We start from the raw sequence: 27544 nt of genomic DNA, 5'->3' as shown, positions 1-27544 counted from the left end.
CCAGCCAGCCCTAAGAAAGCCCTCAATTGCTTAATATTTGTGGTTCAGGCCATTCAGCCACTGCTTGAACCTTCTTGGGATCTGTCTAGACTTGCCCACCACCAATTAGATGACTCAAATACTCAATTTCACTTGCTACAAAAGAACATTTGCTCTTTTTAATAAAAAACTGATGCTGTCTCAAAATAGAAAACACTTCCTTGAGGTGCTGCACATGATCATTGAGATTAGAGCTATAGATTAATATATCATCAAAAAAACCTAACACAAACTCCCTCAAATAAGGACGAAATATACTATTCATAGCCCCTTGAAAGGTTGCTAGGGCATTAGTTAGACCAAATGGCATAACTAGCCATTCATAATGCCCACTGTGTCTCTTAAAAGTAGTCTTTGAAACATCTTAAGGCACCATTCGGATTTGATGATAACCAGCCCTCAAGTCTAATTTTGTAAACCATTTTGCAACACTTAACTCATCAAAGAGATCTTCCACTAAGGGTATAGGGTATTGGTTTTTCACTGTCTTTTTATTCAATTCCCTATAATCTATATACGTCCTCTAAGTACCATCCTTCTGTTTGACTAAAACAATTAGAGCAAAAAATGGGCTGGAACTCTCTTGTATTACCCCAGTTTGTAGTAATCCCTTGACTAATCCTTCAATAATATCTTTTTAAGTGGAGGGATATCTGTAGGGCTTTAAGTTTACAAGATTGGTGCCTTCTTGAAGGACAATAGAGTGATCATGCCCCTCGCGAAAGGGTGGTAATCCCTTGGGTGCTTCAAAAAGGTCAAGAAACCCTTGCAATGTAGAATTAATCTCCTCTAGAATTTCTGTACAGGTCTGTACTGAAAAAATTTCCACCTTCTCAAGCCCCTTTGGTATTAATTGCAGCAAAAATACTTGGTTTGTGGAAAAATCCTTAATTTCCACCCTCTTTGGTTGCACTACTCAAAGGGTATTAGAAGGCATAGCTTGAAGCTTGCACATTTTACCTATAAGCCAAAAAAACATAGTTAGAGATTCATAATCCCAGAAAGTATTTTTAATACTTTTGAGCCATTTCAGCCCAAGTATTAAATCATAGGTAAGTAATTCAAGAATTCTAAAATCAAAAGAAAATTTTAAGCCCTGCATTCTCCATTTGAATCCCTCCCAAATGCCATGCACTTTCAATTTTCTTCCTCCAGCCACTTCTACCCATTCTTCCTTAGTCCCATCCGGTTGCCATCCAAGTCCTTTTGCAAAATTAAAGTCCAAAAAGTCATGGGTGCTACCACTATCAATTAGAATATGAAGCTGTTTCTTGCCAAAGTACCCTGTAAGGCTCATTAAAGAAACATTATCAACTCCTTCCATAACGTATAGTGAGATAAAAGGTTGAGTTTCTTCCCTTTCAACCTCACCATCTTTTTCAGACTGATTAGCATCTTCCGAGACATCATTAACTTCAATACAATGAAGCTGTAATCTCTGCCTTTATGGGCATTTATGATCCCGTGAAAATTTTTCATGACAGTAGAAGCATAAATTTTTTCTTCTGTGCTCAGCCTCCTTGTCAGTAGAAAGAATTTTAAGGACATTATCGACTAATTTTTGAGTAATTGAGACACTTTTTTTTTAGGCAAAGAGGTTATCTTTCCTTTAGTATGGGACCTATTGCCCATTAATGCTTTTTTATAGGGAGCCGACGAGTTTGACTGTTAAGACTGAAAAGATTGTGTGGCTAATGCTGAGGGCTGGGTGGCCGAAACTAAGGGTGCCACATATCCTCCCCTTTTATTTTAGATTTTCTTCTCAATCTGGCTCTGAAATATGATTTCTTGCATTCTTGCGAGCTTCCGAGCTTCTCACAGGGTCCGAGGTTTGAAAAGGAGGATTGGACCCTCTTATTCCTCTCGAAGACCCAAGAGATACATGTCCACCAAATACTCTTATGGCAGTTGCAGCTTACACGAGATCATATCAAACTCATCGTGATACTCGGCCAGAGTTCCTCGTTGCTTCAGGCGAGCTAAATCACTCATTGGGGTCTCATGAACAAGTCTGAAATGGTCTTTAATTTCTTCTGTATATTCTTCCCAGGTTGGCCGAACTCCTTCCCATGATTTCTCATAAACTTGATGCCACTGGAAGGCTCTTGGGTCAAGATGCATGCTTGATATCTTGATCTTGGATTCTTCTGGCATCTCATCAAGCTCCCAATATCGCCTGCATTTCATAATCCAACCAAGAGTGTCTTCCCTACTAAACTTTGGGAATTCTATCTTCATAAACTGAGTGAGTCTCCTATATTCTCTTCGTTCATACCCTCTCTGCGTCTATGATCCTCATGCTCATGATGACGATCAGCAATCTGTCTGTTTTGGTGGTTGCCTTCTCTTTCAACCTCTCGATCCCTTACCAATGACTGAAGTTGTTGAGAGAGCCCATCAACCAATTCTATCAAAGCATCAATCTTTCTGTCGTTTTCTTCGATCTTGACCATGTAATCTTCCATTTCTTGTCAGCTTTGTTTGTTTCTGTTGCGTGTCTTGACCATGAACTATGATTGGGGATAAAAAAAAGGAGCCGAGGAGCATCTGCTCTGATACCATTGATGTGTAGGAATAATTTGGAATGATAGAAATTTGAGAGAGAGCACGCGAAAAGATGAGAGAAGAATAGGAAGGTAGATAGAGCAGAGAGGAATGAGAGATTAAAGAGAAGAAGTTGAGAGAAATTGAGAAGTAGAGGTGTCACTGAATAATACGTCCTTAATCATAAAAACATCAAAATACAACTATTAGCCAATATATAGACGTCCCTTCCCAATGCTCTTTCCAACAGCTATATTAACTAACTAACCAATTGTGTCCTAATTACAAATTTATAACATGTTCACACTTCCAAAGCCAGCCAAGAATGTCATCTGGCTAGAATCTTGGAAATTCTGTTCTGAGTTTATGATTGCCGCCTATGTCTTTTGAAGAGGACCCTCCATCATTGCGAGATTCATCAAAACGTCTGATATGTTGAGCTATTTGGGTAGTGAAGGCTTAGGGTTGATTCTCCAAGATACAAAATCTTACATCATTCTGATCTGTCATCATCTTGAACAGAGCTTGGGAATGCATTTCTAGCATACAAAGGGAAGGAAAGACTACCTTTGAATACCATAGATATGGTAGAAAGAAGAGAAAGAGAGAAACAAAGGAGTGAGGAGGAAAGAGGAAGAAAGAAGAGAAAACAAAGGGGCGAGAGAGGAAGAGATAAGAGATGAGAGAGAAAGGGAAACAGAGAATAGGGAGAACTGAACTATGTTTCAGCATTTTCAATTTAACATAATATCCGATTGCACTTAGGATCCCTTATAAAGGCTCTTTCATCCCTTTATTCTAAGGTAACCTAACTAAATAACTAACCCCCAACTAACTAAACTATTTATACTTTACATATCACTTTGGCTCTCAAATATGATAATAATGATGGAGATCGAGAGGAAACTCAAAAATTACATAGCAGAATTTTCCCTCCCAAAGCTTTTCAATGAAATAAGGACTGAAACTTGATTCATACCCCAAATCACTCAGAAAATAACAGAGTATGAGCCAAATAACCACAATCAACAACATTTGTAAAGTTTCTAAGGCCAAGGTATCCATCACAAATTACACAATTAAAGATCATTTTTAGCTGTTAAAGAATAACAAACAGAGAAACATGAAATTGTATTCAAAAGAATGTGGAAAAAGTTAACGCCTAACATTAACAACCAACAAGTATTCTTAAAACTGCACTAGAAAAGGAAAACTTAATAGTCATATTAAAAAGAGAATCACATATTTAGGAATTTCTTTCCAAGGTAAAGCACAAGATACCTTTTAAAAATCTATAAATCCTAAAAAAAAAAATACTAGCACTACATATTAGTAATAATCCTGCCCATCCAATGAGCATACTTATTAATAACTAGAAAAATTCATCCAGTGCGTGTAAAAGTGATGGGAAAGGTGTTCATGCTATCGAAAGTCCTAGGAAAGAAAGATGTTCTTGTTACATATATTCAAGTTAAAAGGATATGCATGTGAGAACTCCTAGAGATGGGACAAAAGATTTTGCAATAAGGATATATCAATGAGGTATCACCGTTTAGTCCTTAACTGTTCAATCTAGTTTTGGACATTCTCACCCAGCTCACACGAAAGGAAATCCTTAAATGCATGTTTTTGCAAATGATATAGTCTTAATTGTGAAGTCAAGAGATGATGTTAACTTTAAACTTGAGTTTCAGAGAAGGTTTCCCAGCTGAGCAAGTGCGAGACAAAATATATGCATCACAAATTTAACAAAGAGCAAGTGCAAAATGATTTGGTGGTAAAAATTCGAGAATAGACCAGACCACAAGTGTCAAAGTTTAAGTACCTCGGATTGATATTACAAAGCAAAGAAGAAATTGAAAGAGACATCATGCCTAGAATATAAGGTAGGCTATTAAAATGGAAAAAGTCTTTAATAGTCATTTGTGACCACAAAGTACCTACCAAGTTTAAAGAGGACTTCTATGAAATTGCGATTGGACCAATGATGTTATGTGGTAGTAAATATTAGGCATTGAAAAGATAACAAGATTGAAAGGGGGAATGGAGGCAAGAATGTTAAGATGTACATATGGCCATACAAGAAAATGCAAGATCCAAAATGATTCTATATGTGGAAAAGTTGGAATGACAACTATGGGGTGGAATAGAAAATCAATTAAGGTGGTCTAGACATGTGCAAAGAAGGCCATTAAAAGCACCAATAAAGAAAGTCAACCAAATAGTCTTTAGCCATATGAAAAGATGTAGAGGGAGATCAAAAAGGAAACTTAAGGGAAATTTAAGACCAAATAGTCATTCTGAAAAATTAATTGTTGATAAAGCTCAGTGACATCTTGCAATCCAATAGCTGATCTCCCTTACTAAGATAAGAATTATTGTGCTTCTTCTTGTTGTGTGTAAATCATGAATACACAGAAAATAAAGCAAATTGCTCACTCAATAACAACTAGAGCCATTGATGTAGGTATTTGAAGAGGCCGGTAGGGAATGGCTAGATGGACTCTCAATTCTTGATAATTTTGAAGTAGTAGAATGGAAACAAGACCCACAGATCATATTTCAAAAGACAAGCAATTCATGCTTAAGATTCAAGCAGAAATCATCTTTAAAAACTAACCCAGTTAGGAATATGATATAAAGACTAATGAATTGAACTATAAAACCTGAGATTACACATGATTAAACTTTAAGTTACCAGTTACAAATCCTAACATCAGATTTAGAATTCCCTCACCGTGATATAATAGTATAAATGCTGCCTCCTCATACTACATTACCCCCGCCAAGGGAATAGCACTATTTTTTGGATCAATTATACAAAGACACATGTATGGTGTATAGTAAATAACTATATTGATGGAATAAGGTTAAAATTGTTGGGACGGACATTTTTTTCATCGAAAAGTTCATAAAAATTTTTAATTCGTATATCCTGAAAATATTTAGGAAATAGTGGTCCATGAATACGTCAATGCTTGATGATCAGCTTTTATACTTATCTCCTGTACCTCTCTTCTTCTGTCTATAAAAGAAAAGGCGGCAAGAAAGATAATGGGTTAAGGAAGGAAAACAGCACCAACGTCTAAACATTGGGTGCCTTAGTACCTGAACATGACTCTTACCTGGTTAACACTTATCTGCCATGGGTCAGCTCGCTTCACTCTCCTAGACACACTCAGCCTTATCTCACTCAAATGGCAGCAGTGTTGTAAAAGGCGCTCGCCTCAGCGCCTAAGGCGCCTGGGCGAGGCGCTGAACTTGGCCATCGCCTCTCAAGTGAAGAGAGGTGATGGGGTTAGTTAGGCGCGCGCCTGAGAACGCCTTGTGCGCCTTGCATGAGCAAAAGGCGCACGCCTGAGGGTGCCTAGTTTAAGTAGGTTGAAGAATAGGGGAACAAAAGATGGGCAGATGATAATCGACTACTGGGCATTGAAGGAGAGATGAAGACGATCGACTGGAACTGGGTATTGAAGAAGTGAAGAGGACGACTGACTGGGTTTGCCTATCGAAGAAAAGACAACGACCGATTGGAATTGACGAGGATGATGCTGACAGCGTATGGAAGAAGAGAAGATAAGGACAGCACCGACTACTTCACTTGACTTCTATGGAGTAACATATTGTAGAAGACAATGAGTTTGCTCATATTTTAATACATAACCCATTAAAATATGATATAAAATATGAAAAGTTAAATGATATAAAAACAAATATGGAATATTTAATTTCAAAATAAGAGAAGACAATTACATAATAGAAAAGATTTAAATTTATTACAAGAAATAATCTTTGATTGAAATTTTAAACATGATATAGTGAAATTATTGTGAGCCTTGGAAAATTTTCAAGAAAATTTTAATCCCAAATTATACTGATTAGGTTATAAAAGAGAACCCATTATAATCCCTTGGAAGTTTAGAATAGAGCAACAACACCAAGAGACTACAACACATGGTAGCACCTCGCTTCATTTGAGCACACGCCTTTCTAGCGCCTTGCGCCTAAGGCGTTTTACAAGCTTTGCGCCTTAAGTGCGCCTTTCGCCTTTAACAACCTTGAATGGCAGTGCCGGGCTGCCAGAAATCAACCAGTGATGTACTGCCAAGATGTACAATACCCCATATCATGTATGGGTATCAGCCCAGAACCTCAATGAAACAACAGAAGGGGAAAAAGTGCATATAAAATAACAAGTTTCTCATGCCCAAGCCAGACGTTGCTTGACGTGAAGCAAGTGCACACACAGGACAGACTTTCAAGTAAACATTGTGCCACATTCGCAGCACCAAGCCAATCAAGAAATGTACGTAGCACCAACAAGATTCCAAACAAAGTAAACAATTATTGAAAATTTCTTGTTAGGTAGAAATAACAAATGAAGCTTCTTCTTAACGCTTCTAGCTTATACATATACCAGTTAGAGACAACAGACCCAAGTAGTTGCAAGTAACTACAAACCGCTTCTTATTTCTTCTATTAGCAACTCTAAATACTATAGTTTTACTTTTTACATGAATGAGTATCATACGGTCTCAAATATGTTACACAAACCCATGCCCTAAGCTGGAAATTCATCAATGAATATTATGAAAAAAATTATATAGTATTACCTCAAACATCACAAGAGTAGGCTCAATCACCTTTTCAGCAAATGATGCATTCGCTGCTATTGCAGTTCCTGCACCTTGGGAGTACATTAAAACTTCACCTTGCATTGAACTTGGTTTTTCTAGCTTAGTTTCCCCAGCATCATTCAAGGAAGAATCAGCAACAATGTTTCCATCAGCAGACAAATCCTCTTCAACTTTTCGTTTTTTGTGCCGCCATCAGATGCATTATCTGTGGCATCTTCAGAACTAGCCTCCATGCCAGTGATACCATAAGCCAACTCTTGATTGTCATCTTGATGCATATGTCCCACACAAGGATGCTCGCCAATTGGTGAAACTGAGTGGCCAACTAGATTTCCAACATCTTTAATGTCGGATGATAGGATTAGAGAATCTGACTGAAAAGCAGGTTTTGCAATCCAGAGACCACTACAATCATCACGAGTATATAACTGCGGCAGTGCATACCATTCATGGCGGTCAATAGTGACCAAGACAGACTGCAATCATAATATGAATTCATGAAACAATCATCAATGGACAATACCAGGGGATTAATTTGCTAGATGAATATATCACCACGCCACCCAAAAACATTTCTAAATCATGATGTCCATATAGTAATAAAATCAAAAGGACTAAAGTGTAGGCTCAATTATCTCCAAGAGCACTGGAAAACAATTGATCCACAACCGATAATAGTGTAACACCAAGCATTGACTTTAGCAACAACTAATACAATAATACACACGCACGTCAGAAACTCCAAATATACATTCATCTAATTTCATACATTTTGAATGTAAAATAATTATTACCTTCCTTCGATATCGGTCCAAGTGGCTTATATACTCCAATGGCACTCGAGCACCCCTAGATACTTTGCAGAGAACTGATATTAGCTCATCAAGACAAGTTATTTCTTCACCAGCAAATTTCTTAATTATTGCATGGCGAGGAACTCCTGCTCGGAACAGCATATATCTGCAAAATATAAATTCCACACATTCATTATCCACACGACAAGTACCTGAATTTGAAGCATCAATTACAAGGGACACCTCTTAGCACAACCCTCGCGTACTTGTGAGAGGAGGCCATCCTAATGGTCATTGGCAAATTCTCATGTGATCAATAAATTTCATGATTCTCACTCATCCTTAGTTGTTTTCATAACCATAACTATGTAAACTAGAGCATGTCAATATTTTTGCATCCAGTAATTATCTTTCAAAATTTTTAGGAAAGGTAATTGTAAGTTATGGAATTGGGAAAATGACAATAAAATCCCTCCAAATAATATAAATGACAATTTGGTCCCTTAAAGTGTCATAATTCCACTTAAGTCCCTAGAAACCTCTTTGTCATTAAATTTTAAATTGAAAAGACCATTTTACCCTTATTAAAAAGTTGTAATTTCTTGTTCAATTCTTGCAATTCTTTAAATAAAAATTGTGATTCTTTAAACAAAAGTTGTAAATGAGGTTTTTTTATTTTGATAACTTGTTTTTTCAATAAAAGAAATTACACTTGACAAGTTGTGATTTCTTATTCAATTCTTGTGATTCACAGAACAAAAATTATTCCTCCTCAAGTAAAAGTTGTGATTAGGGCTTGTTTTTAAACCACAGAAATTACACTTGATAATTTGTGATTTCTTATTCAACTTTTATCATTTGCAGGACAACAGTTGTGATTCCTTAAACAAAAAGTGATGTTTGGGGCTTGTTATTTTCAGAAAAGATAAAATAATCTTTCAATTTAAAATTCATTCACACAAAGGTCCCTAAGGATTTTAATAAAATTATGACATTTTGATAGACCAAATTATCATTCATATAATTCAAAAGAATTTTATTGCCATTTTACCTATAGAATTTTAATATTTCTCTATGCATACATACCCTGGTTCAGCCACATAAACAAGACCACAATGGAAACGAAAGTTTCTAGCCTGCATGGTAGAACATAAACAAATGTTTAATTAGCCAAGAGACTCAAAATGAGAAAAATAAGTATGCATTGCAAAGGGATGAACAAACAAATTATCTAGGAGACGGAAGCATGAAGAATCTAACATCATGGGTGTAGAATCATTATAATCAAAAGTCAAGGCAACTCTATCACAATGAACCAAGCATAGATCAACAGGAAATCTGTCACAATTTATGAGAAAAAGATGGCAATTTCACAATTTACAGGAAAATTTAACAGAAGATAAACATATAGAGATAGATTGGCTGGACCAATAGAATGAAGGCAAAAACTCTCTCATTCAACATTTATTAAGTAATAGGAACATCAAACATGCTCAAGATGCATGTATTCATTCAACTCAGCCTTTCACAACCAACAAAATCATACTCAACTGATGTTTTCCACTGAAAAGGGAAGTAAAATACAATACATAGCAAGTAGAGTCCTACTAACCTGCTGATATGAAAGTGGATGTATTACTGCACCACTAACTTCTAAGAAATAATCAGGAGTTATTGAGTGTAAATCTTGCACCTAACACATATTAGGGAAAAAAATTATAATTTTGTAGGAATCTCAATAATGAATCATATTGAACCATTGAGGCAATAACATGCAATGCATTATTTGGACTTCGAGAAGATAACAGTAAGTGCATATGTAAGCTAATGGCTATTGGTAAAGTTCCTAAATCCTAAAGGCCCAAACAACAATGGTAAGCCAAGAAAAAAATAAAATATATTTGAACCCTCGTACCATGAAGGGGAAGAATGACCATAACTGTCAAGCATTTGCATACTTGTTAAATTTTCTTGGTCAAAGTGCTTATAATCTAAGTGATAGCAAATCTTCTACTATTCACCACCCATTCAATATTTTGAATTCATTAAGCACTACACATTGAAAATAGAAGAACGGTATGCTTCATGCAATGCAATCATGCATCAATAAGAAAGGATTGAATAAATCCAAAATAAAAAACTTTTGACAACAACTGCCCAACCATCTTTCACTACAATTGAGCTTAATCATCAAAACTTCATCCTAGTCTACCGTTAGAATATTACTTAGTAGTTAGATTATGTATTTATTAGTAAATTTGTGTAGAATTGTACAGAGGAATTCAATATTTCATTCACTTATGTTGACAAAAAAAAATACATAAATATATATAGGAGGGTAGCTATGATAGATTACAAAAATCAGGAAGAAATAATGAGAAAATAATATCCTATAACGCTACCCAATATCCTTTCCCCACAAATCTGGAGTATTTACATCTAATTATAGCAAATAATTATATTCCTAGATGATAATAAATGCTCAGTCAAACCACATTTCCCCTCAAGTAGGATCACATATACTCATCATGTCCAGCTTGCTTACAAAGCATTCACATAGATGCTCATGTGGTCCCTTTGTGAGAATGTCAGCAGTTTGCTTTTTAGTAGGGATATAGGATAAACAAAGAATTCCACCATCAACTTTTCTCTAATAGTGTCTATCAACCTCAACATGCTTAGTGCGATCATGTCAAACATGACTTAGTTTGATGTTGAACAAGACTCAAACCTGTACCACTTCGAACACTCTTTTTAACCATGGACCTTCCACAATGCCTCGAGCTAGCACTCTCAATTCGGCCTCCGCAATGGCAACGAAGATGAAATATAGTCCCTATATCCTTGTGGTTAATAGAGAACAGCCATAATGCCTCGAGCTAGCACTCTCAATTCAGCCTCCGCACTACTTTTAGCAATAACTCTTTGTTTTTGTCTCCACCAAGTAACAACATTGCCAATATTTGAATGTGGATCTTCAACCTTCCACATCTCACGCTTCTTCAAGAACAATCCTCTTCTAAGAGTACCTTTTAGGTACCTCAGGATTTTGTATGCTGCCTCTAAGTGCTTCTTTCTTGGACAGCTCATTTGCCAACAAGTCACACTTACTATAAAAGCTATGCTAGGTCTTGTGTGAGACAAATATATTAATTTGCCTGCCAACCTTTGATAACTGTCTTTATCAACAGGTTCATCCTCCATCTTGCTTTTCTCTATCTCAATGGGTGTCTTGCCTTCTCCCTCAGCAGCTTTATTGTCCTTCTTGATCTTCTTAGTTTTAATTGACATCTTACTTGGCCTACATCCAAGCATTCCTATTTCTTTCAGTAAGTCAAGAGTATACTTTAGCAGGGAGACACAAATCCCCCTTCTTTGATCTTGCAACCTCCATTCCGAAAAAATACTCCATCAATCTAAGAAATCAAAGATTGGTACTTTGATTGAAAACTAGCCAATACTCCAACTGATCCGAATGCCAAACTTCCTCCAGGACTTGAAGAGCCTCTTGCAAAGCTAGCAAGAAATCAAAGATTGGTTGAAAAAATCAATTACCTTGGCACCACGTGTCCAAATACCTCTTTCATCATAAAAGTAGCAAGTCAATTTTTATGATCTCCATGTGACACTCATCTCATTCACATCCTTAGAAACACCAAAGGAACTCCAAGTCAATGTTTGTTACTGGTTCTTTTAATAGATGATTAAATGCAAGATACCATGTCTTTGTTAAGGGCAATCGAATCTCATGGAAGAATACCAGTGTAGATGTGAAATCTACTCTCACAGTATGTGAACTTATATGGCTGAAACAACTTCAGAAATTGAGATTTGGAAAGTATCAATTAGATAGAGTTATTAGTAACAATCAAGTAGCTATACATGTCACATTTAATCTAGTATTTTATGAAAGAATCAAACATATTGAAGTTAGTTGCTAATTTGTAAGGGAGAAGATACAATCCAATTCCCTTGCTACCAAGTTTGTCGATTTGAATGATCAACTAATTGATATACTCACTAAATCTTTCCAAGGTCCTCAAATGAACAACATATGTAACAGGTTGGGGATTTCTATGCTCCAACTTGAGACGAGTGCTTGAATATCAATTCACAATTAGGTGCTGCATTTACTTGTGGACAATGGTAAATGATACATGTATGCATTCATTCTAGTAGTTGTTAGATTAATTTTCCTTCTCTATATATAGCCCTGTACTCTCTCAAATCATTGAAGAGAAAGGAAATACAAAATAGAGATAATAGAAATCTTCTTCACTTTCTCATCTTCTATTATGTTTCTGTAGCTCCACAAGCAGAGTTTTAATATGATTAGAGGGCTGTATATCTTACTGATACTTTTGATTTATTTACCATTTACCATAAAGTATGTTTTTGAGCCCCTTCCTGAAGAAGAAAGGTGGTGGCAAGTTAATCACCAAAATGTTAATATTCATTATTCACACATGAAATACATAAGCACTAGAGTATGTGATAGATTCCCTTTGCTACACAGACCTATAAGAGGAAGTTTAAGAAGAAATATGAAAAGGGCAAACCACTTTATGAGAGTCAGAACATTGACCTTACTATCCCTACACTTAAGGAGTAAGACAGACAAACTAAGAGGTGGCCATAGGAATTCTAGGCCTATTTAGCAAAAAGTAAGGTTGGGGAATGTGCAGGCTGCTTTTGGGTTTTTAGCAGTCATTAGTTCTGTGGTGTGGAGGTAAGTGAGAATTTGTATTTTGGTGAGAGGAGAAACTGGCTCTTGAAAACCAGAGGGCATGCTCATTGAGCATTGCAGTGTTCTTGTTCCTTAGTTGCTGCGTGAGTATTTGTGTTTAAGGGAATAGGGTTTGTCCTGAATTAGTGAAGTGCTTTGTAACACTGATTTAGCATTTTAGAAGTATTAATAGCAAACCTCAGCATTTCCTTGGATTTGTTGGCTGTTTTATTGTTATTATTTCTGCGTTTTTACTCGTTGAACAGCAGGGTTGCAACAGTATGTCAAAATGATAATTGTAAACTATATAATATCCAAGCAAAGCTAATCTCACCAACAAGTTCACAGTCACTGATGAGTGACCCCTTTCAATTTGTAACTCAATGTTCTTGTTGACACTGTCATCAAGCAAAGATTCCAGTTTCAGGAACTGAGTGATAACCTGCAACGAATTTTATGGAGTCAAACTCTAGTAAAATAGATAATCAGAAAAAGAATGCAGACATTGGAAGTTCCTATTTTGCAGTTTTCAAAGACGAAAGTAAATTCTGCAAACCATAATGCTTGATCACTGATCAGCAAGTGAGAAAACTTCCAAAAGATGACTTCAACCTAGCCATCAAAAAGAAGAGGGAATTTTTTTTTTTAACCGTCAAAATCAAAGAATTAAAATTTTTAATAAAAAATTAGATCTTGACATGGCCTCAGATGCAAAAACTATTCTGGAACAGATCAAATATCCGGTAACTAAGCATCAATGTTCTCATTATAGCACCAAAGTTGGGCATAATTAGTGATGAAAAATGAAAATCAAAAAAGGAATGAGAAGCAAAATTTAAGAAAAGAAACCGTTAATTACTTCAAATAGACTTACTTTGCCATTGACACGAACAAGCACATCACCAGGTTCCAAATGCTTATAACCTGGACCACCTGGTACCTAAGCAAGTTAAGGGTCAATGCCACTACAATTGAATGGAAATGCCAATGAATCAATCATAACAATTTTAAATAACAAGTGCTTACCACAGAATCCACAACAAGCATTCCAGTTTCACCTGCTGGAGAAGCATGCCGTACTATCTACACAAGCAAAGGCAGTATTAACAATCCAGGGAATGTAAAAATGAAAATGTTGCCCAAGAAACATAACACAAGTGAGAGCAAATAACAATAAAAACCTGCTCTGTCTCACTTCCAAGGCCAAGACGACGAATCTCATCAAATCCTTTATGGAGAAATGTCACCTGTATTATCATTTTAACAAGTAAATTTACACAAACATTGATTGCAAAGATAAAAAAGAAACATCTATTTGAAGGCAAATGCAGTTGCAAATCTAAATGGCCAAAGTATCACTGATATGAGGAGCAAATTATATAGAAATTTCTTGAACAGCATATATCTATCTTGCTGATCCTCAATCACCTTCTATTTTCCATCACAATTATAGCAAGAGCACCTTGTTCATGGACAGGGGGCTTCAACTATGAGAAATTTAAGATCGTATCAAGACATTGCCACCAGTAAAGATGAGGAAACAGCAAGCATGGAATCACATTCAATAAGCATTTCGTGCCATGACACTAGCCCATGTTTGTAACTTCATTGTAAATTTGTAATGCAGCAGGGTTAAGTAAATCAATAATGCAGTTCACTGACATTTTCAAACGTCATTGGAATGAACAGATTTACTTCAATCCAAAAAACAAGAAAGAAAGGGTTTGCAAAGGACAAACCTGGAGGGTACCACGAGGTATAGAGACTGCTTTCCATTTACCTAAACAAGCATCGCTACCCTTCTGAAGAAACCTCAACGCTCTCACGACCTGAAAATTAAATCATCATATCAACTTAACTTCACCTTTCCTAAACAGAATCAGTTGCTCGCCACTAGAAGATTTGTGCAAAATAAGACGCAACAGACAAGTATTAAGTTAAGCAAATATATATGAAAAGCTTACTCGTTCTAGAGGGAAAAAAAATGCAGATGCACTTGATGTTTTGCACCCAGCATTCAAGGCAACTGCTCTGCCTTGCCAATCTATAACTGGGGAGCCACTTGATCCTCCCTTGGTGCCAGATGCAGCCTGTAAATAAGCAAGATTACAATCAACAACTGGACAGAAGATGCACAATTACACCCATACACTGACAACAACAACAAACAACAACAAGCCTTTATCCCACTAGGTGGGGTCGGCTACATGGATTGCAAGACGCCATTGTACTCTATCATTTATTAAGCTTTTAGAAATATTATTAATTAAGAGATCACGTTCAACAACTTCCAAGAGTGTTCTCTTAGGCCTTCCTCTACCTCTCTTAATCGGACTTAAAGTTATATGTTCCACTCTTCTCACTGGTGCCTCCCTTGGTCTTCTTTGTACATGCCCAAACCATCTCAACCGATTTTCTACCATTTTTTCCTCAATAGGTGCCACCCTCACTTTTTCACGTATGTGCTCATTTCGAATTTTATCTTTACGTGTATGTCCGCACATCCATCGTAACATTCTCATCTCTGCTACTCCAACTTTATGCTCTTGCTGTCCCGTTAGAGCCCAGCATTCACTACTATATAACATTGCCGGTCTGATAGCAGTACGATAAAACTTTCCTTTAAGTTTATTAGGCACCTTACGGTCACAAATAACTCCTTTAGCTTTTCTCCAATTAAACCACCCAGCTTGAATTCTATGTGAAATATCTCCACTGATTTCGCCATCATTTTGAATAATGGCTCCCAAATATCTAAACTTTTCCACTTGAGGTATAATTTGATCTCCCAATTTCACTTCCAAATTATTTTCGAATAGTCCTTTACCAAATTTACAATATAAATATTCCGTCTTACTTCTACTCAGACGAAAACCTTTCGACTCCAATGTCCTCCTCCATAACTCAAGTTTGCAATTAACCTCTTCTCTTGTCTCTGCTATAAGAACTATATCATCCGCGAAGAGCATACATTTCGGGATTTCCTCTTGAATATGTTCCGTCAAAACATTTAAAATCAAGTTGAACAAATAAGGACTCAGAGATGATCCCTGATGTAGTCCAATCTTTATAGGAAAATCCTTTGTTTGACCACTAGGCGTTCTTATACTAGTTTTTACCCCCTCATACATATCTTGTATGGCTTTAATATAAGCAATCCGTACTCCCTTTTTTTCCAACGCTTTCCAAAGCACTTCTCTTGGTATACGGTCATAAGCTTTTTCCAAATCAATAAAAACCATGTGTAAATCTTTATCTTTACAACGATACTTTTCCATTAATCCCCTTAGTAGATAAATTGCCTCTGTAGTTGATCTACCTGGCATAAAACCAAATTGATTCTCAGAAATACTTGTCTCCAATCTCAACCTGTGCTCAATTACTTTCTCCCACAATTTCATTGTGTGGCTCATGAGTTAATCCCTCTATAGTTAGTACAATTCTGAATATCTCCTTTATTTTTATAAATAGGAATTAATGTACTTCTCCTCCACTCATCAGGCATTTTCTTGGACCGTAAAATCACATTAAATAACTTAGTTAACCATCTCCACCCCTTCTTCACCTAAACATTTCCACGCTTCGATAGATATACAATCAGGTCCGTTAGCTCTACCATTGGCCATTTCTTAAGAGCTTCCTTTACCTCCTTATCACGTATTATTCGATAGAATGACAAATTTTGTTCTCCTTCACCAGTTACTAAATCCTCCAAGTTACTAGATGAATCCTCTCCATCATTGAAAAGTTTAGAAAAATAAGTCTCCCATCTATTTTTAATTTCATCATCTGTAACTAAAATTCTTCCCTCTTCATCCTTAATACACCTTACCTGTTCTAGATCTCTTGATTTTCTTTCCCTACTCTTGGCAATCTTATAAATTACCCATACACTGACAAAAACGTGTAATATTAGTTCTAAACTACTTAGCCAAAAGAGACTTCATACATGTCAACAGATTACTAAACCAACAGATTAAGTTTAATAATTGGGCCTAATGGCCTTAATTCTCTAACACTTCTTTCCTCTATTTAGCATTTTCAGCTTTGAACTCCTCTTTCCTTTTTAATTAATTTTGCAATTTAATAGTAATTGAGCAAAACAGAGGAAACCGAGCATGAAAAAGGAAGAATTATAAAGACTGGACCAGCCAAATGCCCACTAAAAAGATATTAAAGGTATTAAATTTTGAAGAAGGAAAGACAAGAAATCAAAATGACCAAACTCATAAGTCAAAAAATTTCCTCCCACTTACTTGCATGTAGAATGTATTGAAGTCATTATACCCGTCCCTGCATCAAAAAATAACAGAGTTTTCTACTATCATGAAACAGCTTGCATGCAAATAACAACAGATATATACAACATACTTCTTATAGTGAGGAGCATCCCTGTCCAAACGAGCAAGAGTACCAGCCAAAATGGAGACCTAAAGTTAAAAATCAAAATAAATGTTAAATGAAAAAAAAAAACAGAAAATGAAAGAAGTCATAATCCTTGGTTAAAACATGGAGAAAGTAGAAGTTCAACTCATGAATCAACCAGGAAATTTTGGCAAACTAATTAAGTATGATGTGAAAGAATTATGAACAATTTTTAGTGTTATGCCAATTGAAATGCTCAAGCAGTTAGTCATAACTGCTACTGCCTCAGTTGCATCATCAAAAATAGAATAGGTTTGACATGAGTAAAAGAGAGAAGAAATGCTAATTCATTCACAAAAAAGGAAAACGGCACCAGGCATAACACATATACCCTAGCCTCATAACACGTCATTAAAGTTACTCTCTCTTCTAACAAACTCTAAAGGTAACACTCATCCTTTGGCTAAGGCTAATTACAACAAAACCCTTGACAGTAATATAGCATGTACCAATACTCCCCCCTAAAAAAATCCTTGTCCACAAAGATAGTGGTAGTTGGAGGTGCAGTAGTATGAAAAAGAGGAAACTATCGCTGTATAATAGAGAGATCTTCCCAAGTAGCACCTTCAGGTGCAGAAAACTTCCAACAAACCAGAACTTGACTAATCGGGATATTGCGACGATTAACAATCTTCTGGCCTAAAATCTCTTCAAGTTCAAGCATAAACTAGCCCTGATCGTCAACAAGACAAAGAGAAGAGTTAACAACAGCTAAAGGACCAGCATATTGCTTAAGGAGTGAGACATGAATACCAGATGCACTGAGTATTAGGAGGCAATTCCAGTTCATAAGAAACCATACCAGTACATTTCAAGACTTTAAAGGTCCAAAATAGCAAGCAGCAAGTTTTTGAAGAGAAGAATTATTTAGCAAATTCTTCCTAAAAGGATGTAGCTTTAGATAAACCATGTCACTAACAGCAAAGCTACGTTTAGATCTGGGCTTGTTGGCTTAATGCTCCATTCGATGCTATGCTTTCATCAAGGGTTGTTTTAAAAATTGCAGAACAAGTTCACATGACAAGCAAGTTCGATCAACTAAGTCATTAGATGAGTCGCCTGCCATATAAGGTAGATGAACAAGAGGTGATATGCCATAAACAGCCTCAAAAGGTGACATTCTAATAGAACCCAAACCAGTATCACAACAAAAAAACAGTAACAACAATAGATGAGGGAAAAATGCCAAGGTTTTTAATATTAATAAAGTGAGAGAAACCAAATCAAAGTTACAAAGACTTCCTCTAGTTTTGGCCAAAACGCTATCTCCCCTAAATGATCACAAAAGTAACAACATTACAAGTTACAAACCTCACAAAAGAGGGTTAATCCTTCTGGCGTTCAAGAGGCCAATGTCTCCTCACAAATGACTCACAAAAGACACACCTTTCCCCCAATACAAGCAAAAGACTTATAAACTCACAGCATGGCCTTTCCTCAGCTCTTGCTATCCAAAAGATACTAATCATAACACAAGATCATGATTCATTGTTCCATACGGCTATGGATCGAAGGATAATCATCTTGACCAATCAACCCCTTTCCATTTGAGTCATTCTTCTTCTGCACTCTCCTCTTATAAGTATTAGAGAAATCACGGGCTCTATCATTACCTTCCCTTAAAAGTTTCACCTTGTCCTTAAGGGGAAAGGTTGGAAATTGTTTGCTAATCATTTCTGCACATTCCCAAGAATTTTCAAACTAAGGTAAATCTTGTCATTTAATCAACACCTCTTGCTATCCATTCAAAAGCTTGTGAACCCTTCTTATATCTTCAAGTTGCACTTGTAATTCTAGTTCATTAGAAAGGACTAAAGGAATGGTTGGACTCACAACTATAGAAGGCACAGATTTTTTGAGTTGTGAAACATGAAACACAAGGTGAATGCAAGCTGTGGTTGGTAATTCCAACTTGTAGGCTACTACCCCCACCTTCTCAAGAACCTTGAAAGGGCCATAAAAACAAGGGCTTAGCTTTTCATTGACCTTCCTAGCCAAAGTTTTTAGCCTATAAGGTCTTAGTTTCACATAAACAAGATCCCCAACTTCGAATTGCACATCCCTTCTATGCTTATCAGCTTGCTCTTTCATTTTGCTCTGAGCCTGGGCCAAATTGTCTCTTAAGAGAGAGATAATCTGATTGCGAATCTGGATTTGCTCATTCACATCTTCAATAGTTGAAGGTTTACCACTTAATTTCAAGAATGTAGGAGGATCCCTACCATACACCGCCTTAAAGGGTGTCATACCAGCTGCACCGTGGTAAGAAGTATTATACCAATACTCAGCCCAAGATAGCCATTTAGCCTATTGAGTTGGCTTTTCATTCACAAAGCAACGCAAGTAAGTCTCTAAGCTCCTGTTTAACACCTCAGTTTGTCTGTCGAATTCTAGATGATAGGATGAACTAACAATTCTTGCTAAAATTGGCTTATAAAGAGCCTGTCCCAATCGGAAACAATGGTTTTAGGGAAACCATACAGCTTCACAATCTCCATTATGAACTTGTCAGCAATATCTTTTGCAATAAAAGGGTGGGAAAGAGAAAAGAAATGAGTATATTTTGTAAGCCTATCCACAACTACAAGTATGGTGTCATACCTCGTTGACTTAGGGAGCTCGGTAATGAAATCCATGCTAATATCCTTCTAAACATTCTATGGAATAGGTAATGGCTATAACAGGCCAGACAGGGACAATGCTTGATATTTATTCTTTTGGCATACCTCACAACTTGCCACATATTGTTGGACATCCCTTTTCATTCCCTCCCAATATACAACATTAGACAGCCGCTTGTAAGTGCGCAAATAGCCCAAATGCCCCCCATTGGAGAGTCATGATACTCCTTAAGGAACAAGGGAATTCTAGTGGAACCTTTTAATAGAACTAACCTTCCTTTATAGTGTAGACACCCATGTATTAAGCTATACCCTTCCACCCTCTTTTTAAATTAGTGATGAGTTGATGCAGAATTTTGCTCAATTTCAGATCATCTTGCACCTCTTTCTCCCATTCCTCCACATCATTATACTGCCACAAGGAAAATCCCATCAACTTCAGCAATTCTCCTTGTCTAGATAAAGCATCTACAGCCATATTCTCTCTCCCTGGCTTATACACAACTTCAAATTTGAATCTCATTAATTTAGATACCCACTTTGCTGGTTTTCATCAACTACCCTTTGTTCCAGCAAATATTTTAGAGCCTTTTAATCAGTACAGATGATGAACATTTGTCCCCAAAGATAATGTTGCCACTTTTTTACTGCCATAACAATAGCCATAAGCTCTCCTTCATAGATAGAACATTGTTGAGCCCTATTTGAGAGTTTTTGACTGAAATATGCCACAGGTCTGCCTTGTTGCATCAAGATTGCCCCCACGCCAGTGCCGGATGCATCAATCTAAAACTCAAAATAGAGTGTGAAATCAGGCATTACAAGCACCGAAAGTGTAGTCATAGCTGTTTTGAGATTTTCAAAGGCCTCCTCGGCTTCTCGTGTCCATTTAAAAGCATCCTTTTAAGCAAATCAGTTAGAGGGCTAGCAATCTTTCCATAATTCTTGACAAATCTGCGATAGTACCTGATAAGCCTTAGGAATCCTCTCACGGATTTCACATTCTTAGGCTTAAGCCACTACACCATGCTCTCTATCTTGGCCAAATCTGCTTGAACCCCTTCCTTGGATATAAGATGACCCAAGTATTTGATCTTGAGTTAGACAAAGCTGCACTTCTTCAAATTTATCACAAGCTGATTTTCTTGTAAAATAAAAAATACAATCTCTAGATGCTTCAAATGTGAGGTTAGGTCATTGCTATATATAAGAATATTATCAAAAAACAGCACAAACCTTCGTAAATATTCTCTAAATACCTCATTCATTAGTGATCGAAAAGTAGAGGGGGCATTTGTTAACCCAAAAGGCATCACCTTGAATTCGTAATGTCCTTCATGCGTTCGAAATGCTGTTTTATGCTCATCCCCTGCCTTAATCCCAATTTGATGGTCTCCGAACTTCAAGTCCATCTTGAAGAAGACTACAACTCCCTTCAACTCATCCAACAACTCATCAATGGCTGGAATTGAAAATTTATCAGGGACTGTGATTTCATTTAAGGCTCTATAATCAACACAATACCTCCAACTTCCATCTTTTTTCTTCGCTAACAACACCGAACTTAAGTAAGGACTGTTACTTGGTTGAATAATCTTGGCTTTTAGCATATCTTTCACCATGCTTTCTATTTCATTTTTTTGTAAATGAGGGTACCGATGGGGCCTTAAGTTAAGGGGTTGCTCTACTAGTTTGATGACAATTGTATGATCCTCGGAACGTGATGGAGGGAGTCTCTCAACAGGCTGATAAGCCATAGGAAATTTTTCCATCAAAGTCTGGATCTCCAGACTTAAAATTGTTGTACCTTCAACATCACTCGTTAAGCCATTATATTCAATCAAGAACCCTTCCCCCTTCTTCCCAACAGATCGAATTAAGAACTTGAAAGTAACTTGATTCCTGGAAAGAGTAGTATCACCCTACAAACAGATTCGTTCCCTTTTCTTGCCAATTTTCATTGCTAATTGACTTCAATTAATCTTCATATCACCCAATGACTTCAACCATTCCATACCCAAGACTGCATCCACCCCACTGAGAGGAAAAGGGTAGAAGGTTTGATTAATCTTAAGCCCTTGCACAATCATACCAAGATCCTTACAACGTTTCCTCCCTTTTAACAGTGAACCCGTCACCCACTGTGACAGTGTATTCAGATATTTCATGAATTTATAACCTCAATTTGTTCTGCAAATCTTCTGCAATAAAATTATGTATGGCTCCACTATCAATGAGAATGATTACCTTCGTGCTCCTAATTGAACCTTTAACCTTCATAGCATAAGTGTCGCCGAACCCAACCATCGAGTTCAGAGATAACTCCATATGCGTCCCTTCTTCATTAACTTTAGGGTACTCTTCATCAAATTATGGTGTTGCGTCTCCCTCGTCTGTGAGCTTTTCATTCCCCAATTCCATTATTAGCTAGCACCTAGAGGTTCTTATTTTTGCATTGATGGGTTGGGCTATATTTGTCTCCACACTTGAAACAAAGCCCTACCTCTCTCCTGCAAGCGATTTTTGAATCAAGTAAGCACTGAGTGTTGCTACCCTTCCTCGCGATGGTCCCCCAGTTCGACGTACTTCTAACTTTAGAGTTCTCTGTTCTTGCCTCTAGTTTCTTTGCTTTTTTCGCGTGTGACATTGATGCAGTTGCTGGAGTCTTGTTCAACTCAGTCATGTGAGCCACTCGCGTGAAATAAGATGGTTGGGCCGAATCTGATCTGGGCCCAAATTGGTTACATTAGGCTCGTTTAACCCTAGCCTCTTTGCATTCTCCCTGCATTTGATTTCTTTCTTCAACAGAGACTGCCATCTCCATTAATTCTCGTAGGGTCATGGTCTTTGTTAGCTTTAGCTCTGCCAGTATCTTAACTTTCAATCTAGAGCGAAAAGCACCAATTAATCACTCTTCTGAAGCTTCTTTCAAAGGTGCAGATAAGAGTTCAAACTCCTCCACAAATTCCAGCACTGTCTTCTCGTTTTGCTGTGAAAAGCCTCTCGTACTCACCCCCTAGTTGTGAAGAATGAAAACGACAAAGCAGTTCTCTCTTGAATTCAACCTAGTTGCATAAATGTGTCCTCGTGTCAAGCCATTGGTACCAATTCAAAGCTTTACCTTCTAGACATACAACAACAGCTTCAAGCTTGTCTTGCTCAACTATGGAATTGACATGGAAATACCACTATACTGAAAAAAGCCAACCAAGCGGGTCCTCTCCCAAGAAGACAGGTAATTCTAACTTCCTGTACTTCCCCACCTCTGTCTCAACCCCTGGATTACTTCTGAATGTTTCCTCGGGATGGTTACCTTCCTGTTCATCCCCATAGGTTCCTGTCGTTTTGTTTTGCATCCATTCCAAGATAACATTTATACCCTTTAACATTTCTTTGATGTCGCTCACATCTCTTGTCAACACTCCAATTGTCTCCTTCAACTCTTGTACTTTGCGATCAAAGTATTGTACTCTCTCCGCCATAACTCCTTACTCCAACCACATAGGGATCGTACTACTCTAATGCCAATTAATAGAACCCAAACTAGGATCCCAACAAAAAACAATAACAACAATAGATGAGGGGAAAATGCCGAGGTTTTTGATATTAATAAAGTGAGAGAAACTAAATAAGAATTACAAAGACTTCCTCTAATTCTGGCCAAAGACCCTGTCTCCCCTAAATGATCACAAAAGTAAAAGCATTACAAGTTACAAACCTCACAAAAGAGGGTTCCCTCCTTGTAGCGTTCGAGAGGCCAGTTTCTCCTTACAAAAGATATAACTTTCCCCCAATACAAGCAAAAGACTTATGAACTCACAGCATAGCCTTTCCCCAACTCATGCTGTCCAAAAGATACTAATCATAACACAAGATCATGATTCATTGTTTCATACGGCTATGGACTGAAGGATAATCATCTTAACCAATCAACCCCTTTCCATTTGAGTCATTCTTCTTCTGCACTCTCCTCTTATAAGTCTTAGAGAAATCACGAGCTCTATCACATTCCAATAAAGGAATTGTGAGTATTGTTATATCATAATTCAGCCAAGGATAACCACTTAACCCACTGTTTAGGAAAATTGTCAGTCATGCAACGAAGGTAAAATTCTAGACAACGATTTAGAACTTCAGTTTGGCCATCCATTTGTGGATGGTAAGCAGATGAATATTGAAGCTTGACACCATACAAGCAGAGAAGTTCCTTCCAAAAATTGCCACAAAAAATTGAATCCCCATCAATCATAATTGATTTGGGAAAACCATGGAGTTCAACTACATTATCCATAAACACATAAGCTACATCCACTACTGTAAAAGGATGTCCAAGGGCCATAAAACATTCTCACTCCCTTTTCTGTAAATGATCTCAAATGAAGTCCCCACAATTTGTGCAGCCATTTAAACTACTTCGAGCTTAAGTCTCGCCGCTCTAACAAATGCTTCAAAGGTAAATGGTCAATCTTGATGATAAATTTGTGCCCCCATAAATAAGAACACCACTATTTGACTACAAAAACAATGGCCAAAAGCTCAAGTTCATAAACTGATAAAGGTTTCTCAACAACAACAAGAGCTTTGCTAGCAAAAGCCAAAGGATACCCCTTTTCAAAAAGAATGGGCCCAATCCAAAACCAAAAGTGTCACTCTCAATAACAAAAGTGTTAGAAAAATTAAGGAGAGCAAGTACTGAAGGAGAGGATATGGCTTGCTTAAGAGTATGAAAAGCTACCGTAGCCTCAGGGGACTAAGCAAATTTCTCATTCTTTTTTAATAAATCAATTAATGGTCTACTAAGAGACCCATAATTTCTAATAAATCGCCTATAATAACCAATAAGGCCAAGAAAACCCTGAATTCACAACGCAATGCAAGTATTGGCCAAGAAGCTATAGTATCTAATTTACGTGGGTCTGCTTGAGGGTATCAGCCAAGAAGTTATAGCATCTAATTTACATGGGTCTACTTGAATGCCTCAAGCAGAAATGATATGACCCAAATAGTCAATTTGGATGGCAGCGAAGATACATTTAAAACCCTTAGTGAATAGTTGGTGCTGACTTATAAGAGAAAGAGTCTGATCTAAATGATGCAAATGAGTTACTCAATCCTTGCTATAGACCAAAATGTCATCAAAAAATACCAAGATGACTTACGCAAGAAGGACTTGAAAACAAAATTCATTATCCCTTGAAAAGTTGTAGGGGTATTAGTAAGGCCAAAAGGCACCACTATAAATTCATATAACCCCTCATGTGTCTTAAATGTTGTTTTAGCAATATAATCTTCCTTCATGCAAATCTGATGGTAGCCAGCCCTTAAATCAAGCTTAGAAAAATACAGAGTTCCTGCCAATTCATGTAAAAGCTCTTCAATGACAAGAATGGGAAATTTGTTCTTCATAGTAGCTTCATTTAATTTCTGTAGTTGACACAAAAACGCCATGTACCATCTTTCTTTTAGACCAAGACGACAGGTGCTACAAAAGAGCTAGAATTCTCCCTAATAATACCATTATCAAGCACTTGTTGAATCTGTTTTTCAATTTCAGTCTTTTGTACAAGACCTTAACAATAAGGTTTACAGCTAATTGGCTTTTCAACTTGAAGAGGTATAGCATGATCGAAGCTCTAAAGGGAGGCAATGATTTAGGCTCAGCAATTTCAAATCACGTTTATCTCTAGGGAGAGGAGAATTAGAATCTAACCCCACTTGGAATTAAGTGGGTGCATGAATCAAAAAGATAGAGTTGGCAACCACCAAATCTCGAATAACCACTAATTCTTCTGATATTGATTGCTTGGCAACTTATAATTCTTGCAACACAAACAGATGCCCCTGTACATTAAACTCAAATATTTTTAAATCCATATCCATGCTGAAACGACCTAAGATTTTCAACCATCGAGTACCTAAGATCATGTCATATCCACTAATTTTCATAACCAAAAAATCTGCAATGAACATAGCACCGCTCATTCCCCATTCAAGTGCTTCACACTGCTTAGTAACCCAAACTTACCTATCATCAGCTACAGCAACCAAAACACCCGACCGTTCATGAAGTTTTAACTTCAATCTTTTTGCTACTAAAGCATTAACCACATTATGGGCACTTTCAATATCAATTAAAATGATCACTTGTTGTTTCTTAATATCACCCAAAAGAAGTATAGGTACCTGCTCGACATTCAATAGCGTTAATCATACCCGTCTGGCTAATAGGTATTTTGTCAGCTAGAGCATCTTCAAAAATCTCCCCAGCATCTTCAAGCAATAATGCGAACACTTAAGAGTCTTTACACTTATGATTTGTGGTGTATTTTTTGGCACACTAATAGCAAAGCCCCTTCCGGCATCGATCTTCCACGTCCTTCTTCTTAAAATGTCATGTGGGTTTACAAGACTCAGACAATGCTAGGCTAGAGACAAGGATGGGTTGTGTTGTAAATGGGCTTTGTTTTGGGCTTGCTACAAAACAGGCTTAGTCATGCCAACCGCATAGTCACTAATAAGGAGAGAAAAAGGAGAGAAGTGTCGGAGACTTTGAGGTGTCGTAGATAGGGGTGCATTCTCGTGAATAGCAGTGATAATGGCTTCCTACATTCAAGCCATATGCATAGCACTAATAAACAAGTTCTAGAGCTCAAGATGCTTAGTCGTTGATGACAGCAACGATATGCCCACCCTCAAAAATCAGAACCATCGAATTTTGGAAATTTGACATGACTTTGTTTTGTAGGAACAAAGTAAGAGGATGAGGAATTAAGCTACTCACAATACCCGAACTGAGGTATATGCACATTAAGAGGAGATTCACCTTCATGGGTATTGTTTCCATGACTACTAGATGCAAGCCATTTCTCGTTATTAGAAGTGAGCAGAGACAATTTAACATCAATGGCTTGCATAAAGGTCTCTATATGAGATGTGGCTTGCTTGAGTTCACTGATATCGTGAGTGGTTTGATCCAAGTAAGTGTTAGTAGTTTCTATCATGGCATTCTGGAGCTCAAGATGCTGCTCTAGGTCACCAAGACGATTAGATGATCGAGTCTCCAACGGCAAGCAGCGAGGAGGCTCTGATACCTTTGATATGAGTAAAAGAGAGAAGAAAGGCTAATTCATTCATGAAAAAGGAAAATGGCACTAGGCACAACACATATACCCTAGCCTTATAACACGTCATTAAAGTTATTCTCTCTCTTCTAACCAACTCTAAAGGTAACACTCATCCTTTAGCTAAGGCTAATTACAATAAAACCCTTGACAATAATATAGCACGTATCAAGGTTGCTGAACAAGAAAGTAGTTGATGCTACTATAGTACTATTACTCTTTAATTTTAGTTGGCAATATTTATAGATTACAACAGTATTCTTTTTAGCCAACCCAAAGAAATTGATAAGATTCCAGATAGGTTTCCCTTGAAGACTTATTCAAGAAGAAAGTGTCAAAAAATAAATTAAAGATAAATTAAGTTTGATTTATTATTATTATTATTATTTGATTTGCAATATTTTAGGACAGATTTTCATGATATTTAGTTATTTAGATATTATTCAGATCTAGATTTTAGGAGATTTTATTCAGTATTTATTTAATTATCTAGTTATCTAGATTTCATTTAATATTTTGGATTGTATTTGATATTATAAATATAATTAGCAACTCAGAAGTTAGCACATCATCAATAAAAATAGTCTTTTAAACCCTTTGGAGATGTATTTGTCTTATTTCTTTTTGTTAACATTGA

The 27544-nt window shown here is 36.9% G+C and overlaps 1 protein-coding gene across 1 annotated transcript in view; it reads right to left on the bottom strand.

The window, feature by feature from the left end:
* The window catches only part of LOC129294408 (protease Do-like 7), a 49121-nt gene that overhangs the window by 19194 nt on the left and 2383 nt on the right, over positions 1 to 27544 (bottom strand). The window contains 13 exon segments of the mRNA XM_054932754.1: positions 7197 to 7405; positions 7408 to 7696; positions 8015 to 8180; positions 9101 to 9150; positions 9627 to 9707; positions 13075 to 13182; positions 13615 to 13680; positions 13767 to 13823; positions 13922 to 13987; positions 14480 to 14569; positions 14705 to 14830; positions 16997 to 17033; positions 17112 to 17170. Coding sequence (XP_054788729.1) covers positions 7197 to 7405; positions 7408 to 7696; positions 8015 to 8180; positions 9101 to 9150; positions 9627 to 9707; positions 13075 to 13182; positions 13615 to 13680; positions 13767 to 13823; positions 13922 to 13987; positions 14480 to 14569; positions 14705 to 14830; positions 16997 to 17033; positions 17112 to 17170 — 1404 coding nt within the window.

The sequence above is a fragment of the Prosopis cineraria genome, unplaced genomic scaffold (assembly GCF_029017545.1).
Source record: "Prosopis cineraria cultivar Desert tree isolate PC_DT_omini unplaced genomic scaffold, ASM2901754v1 PC15, whole genome shotgun sequence".
NCBI lineage: Eukaryota > Viridiplantae > Streptophyta > Magnoliopsida > Fabales > Fabaceae > Prosopis > Prosopis cineraria.
The sequence above is the reverse complement of the archived record's forward strand: the minus strand, read 5'-3'. Positions and strand labels throughout refer to the sequence as shown.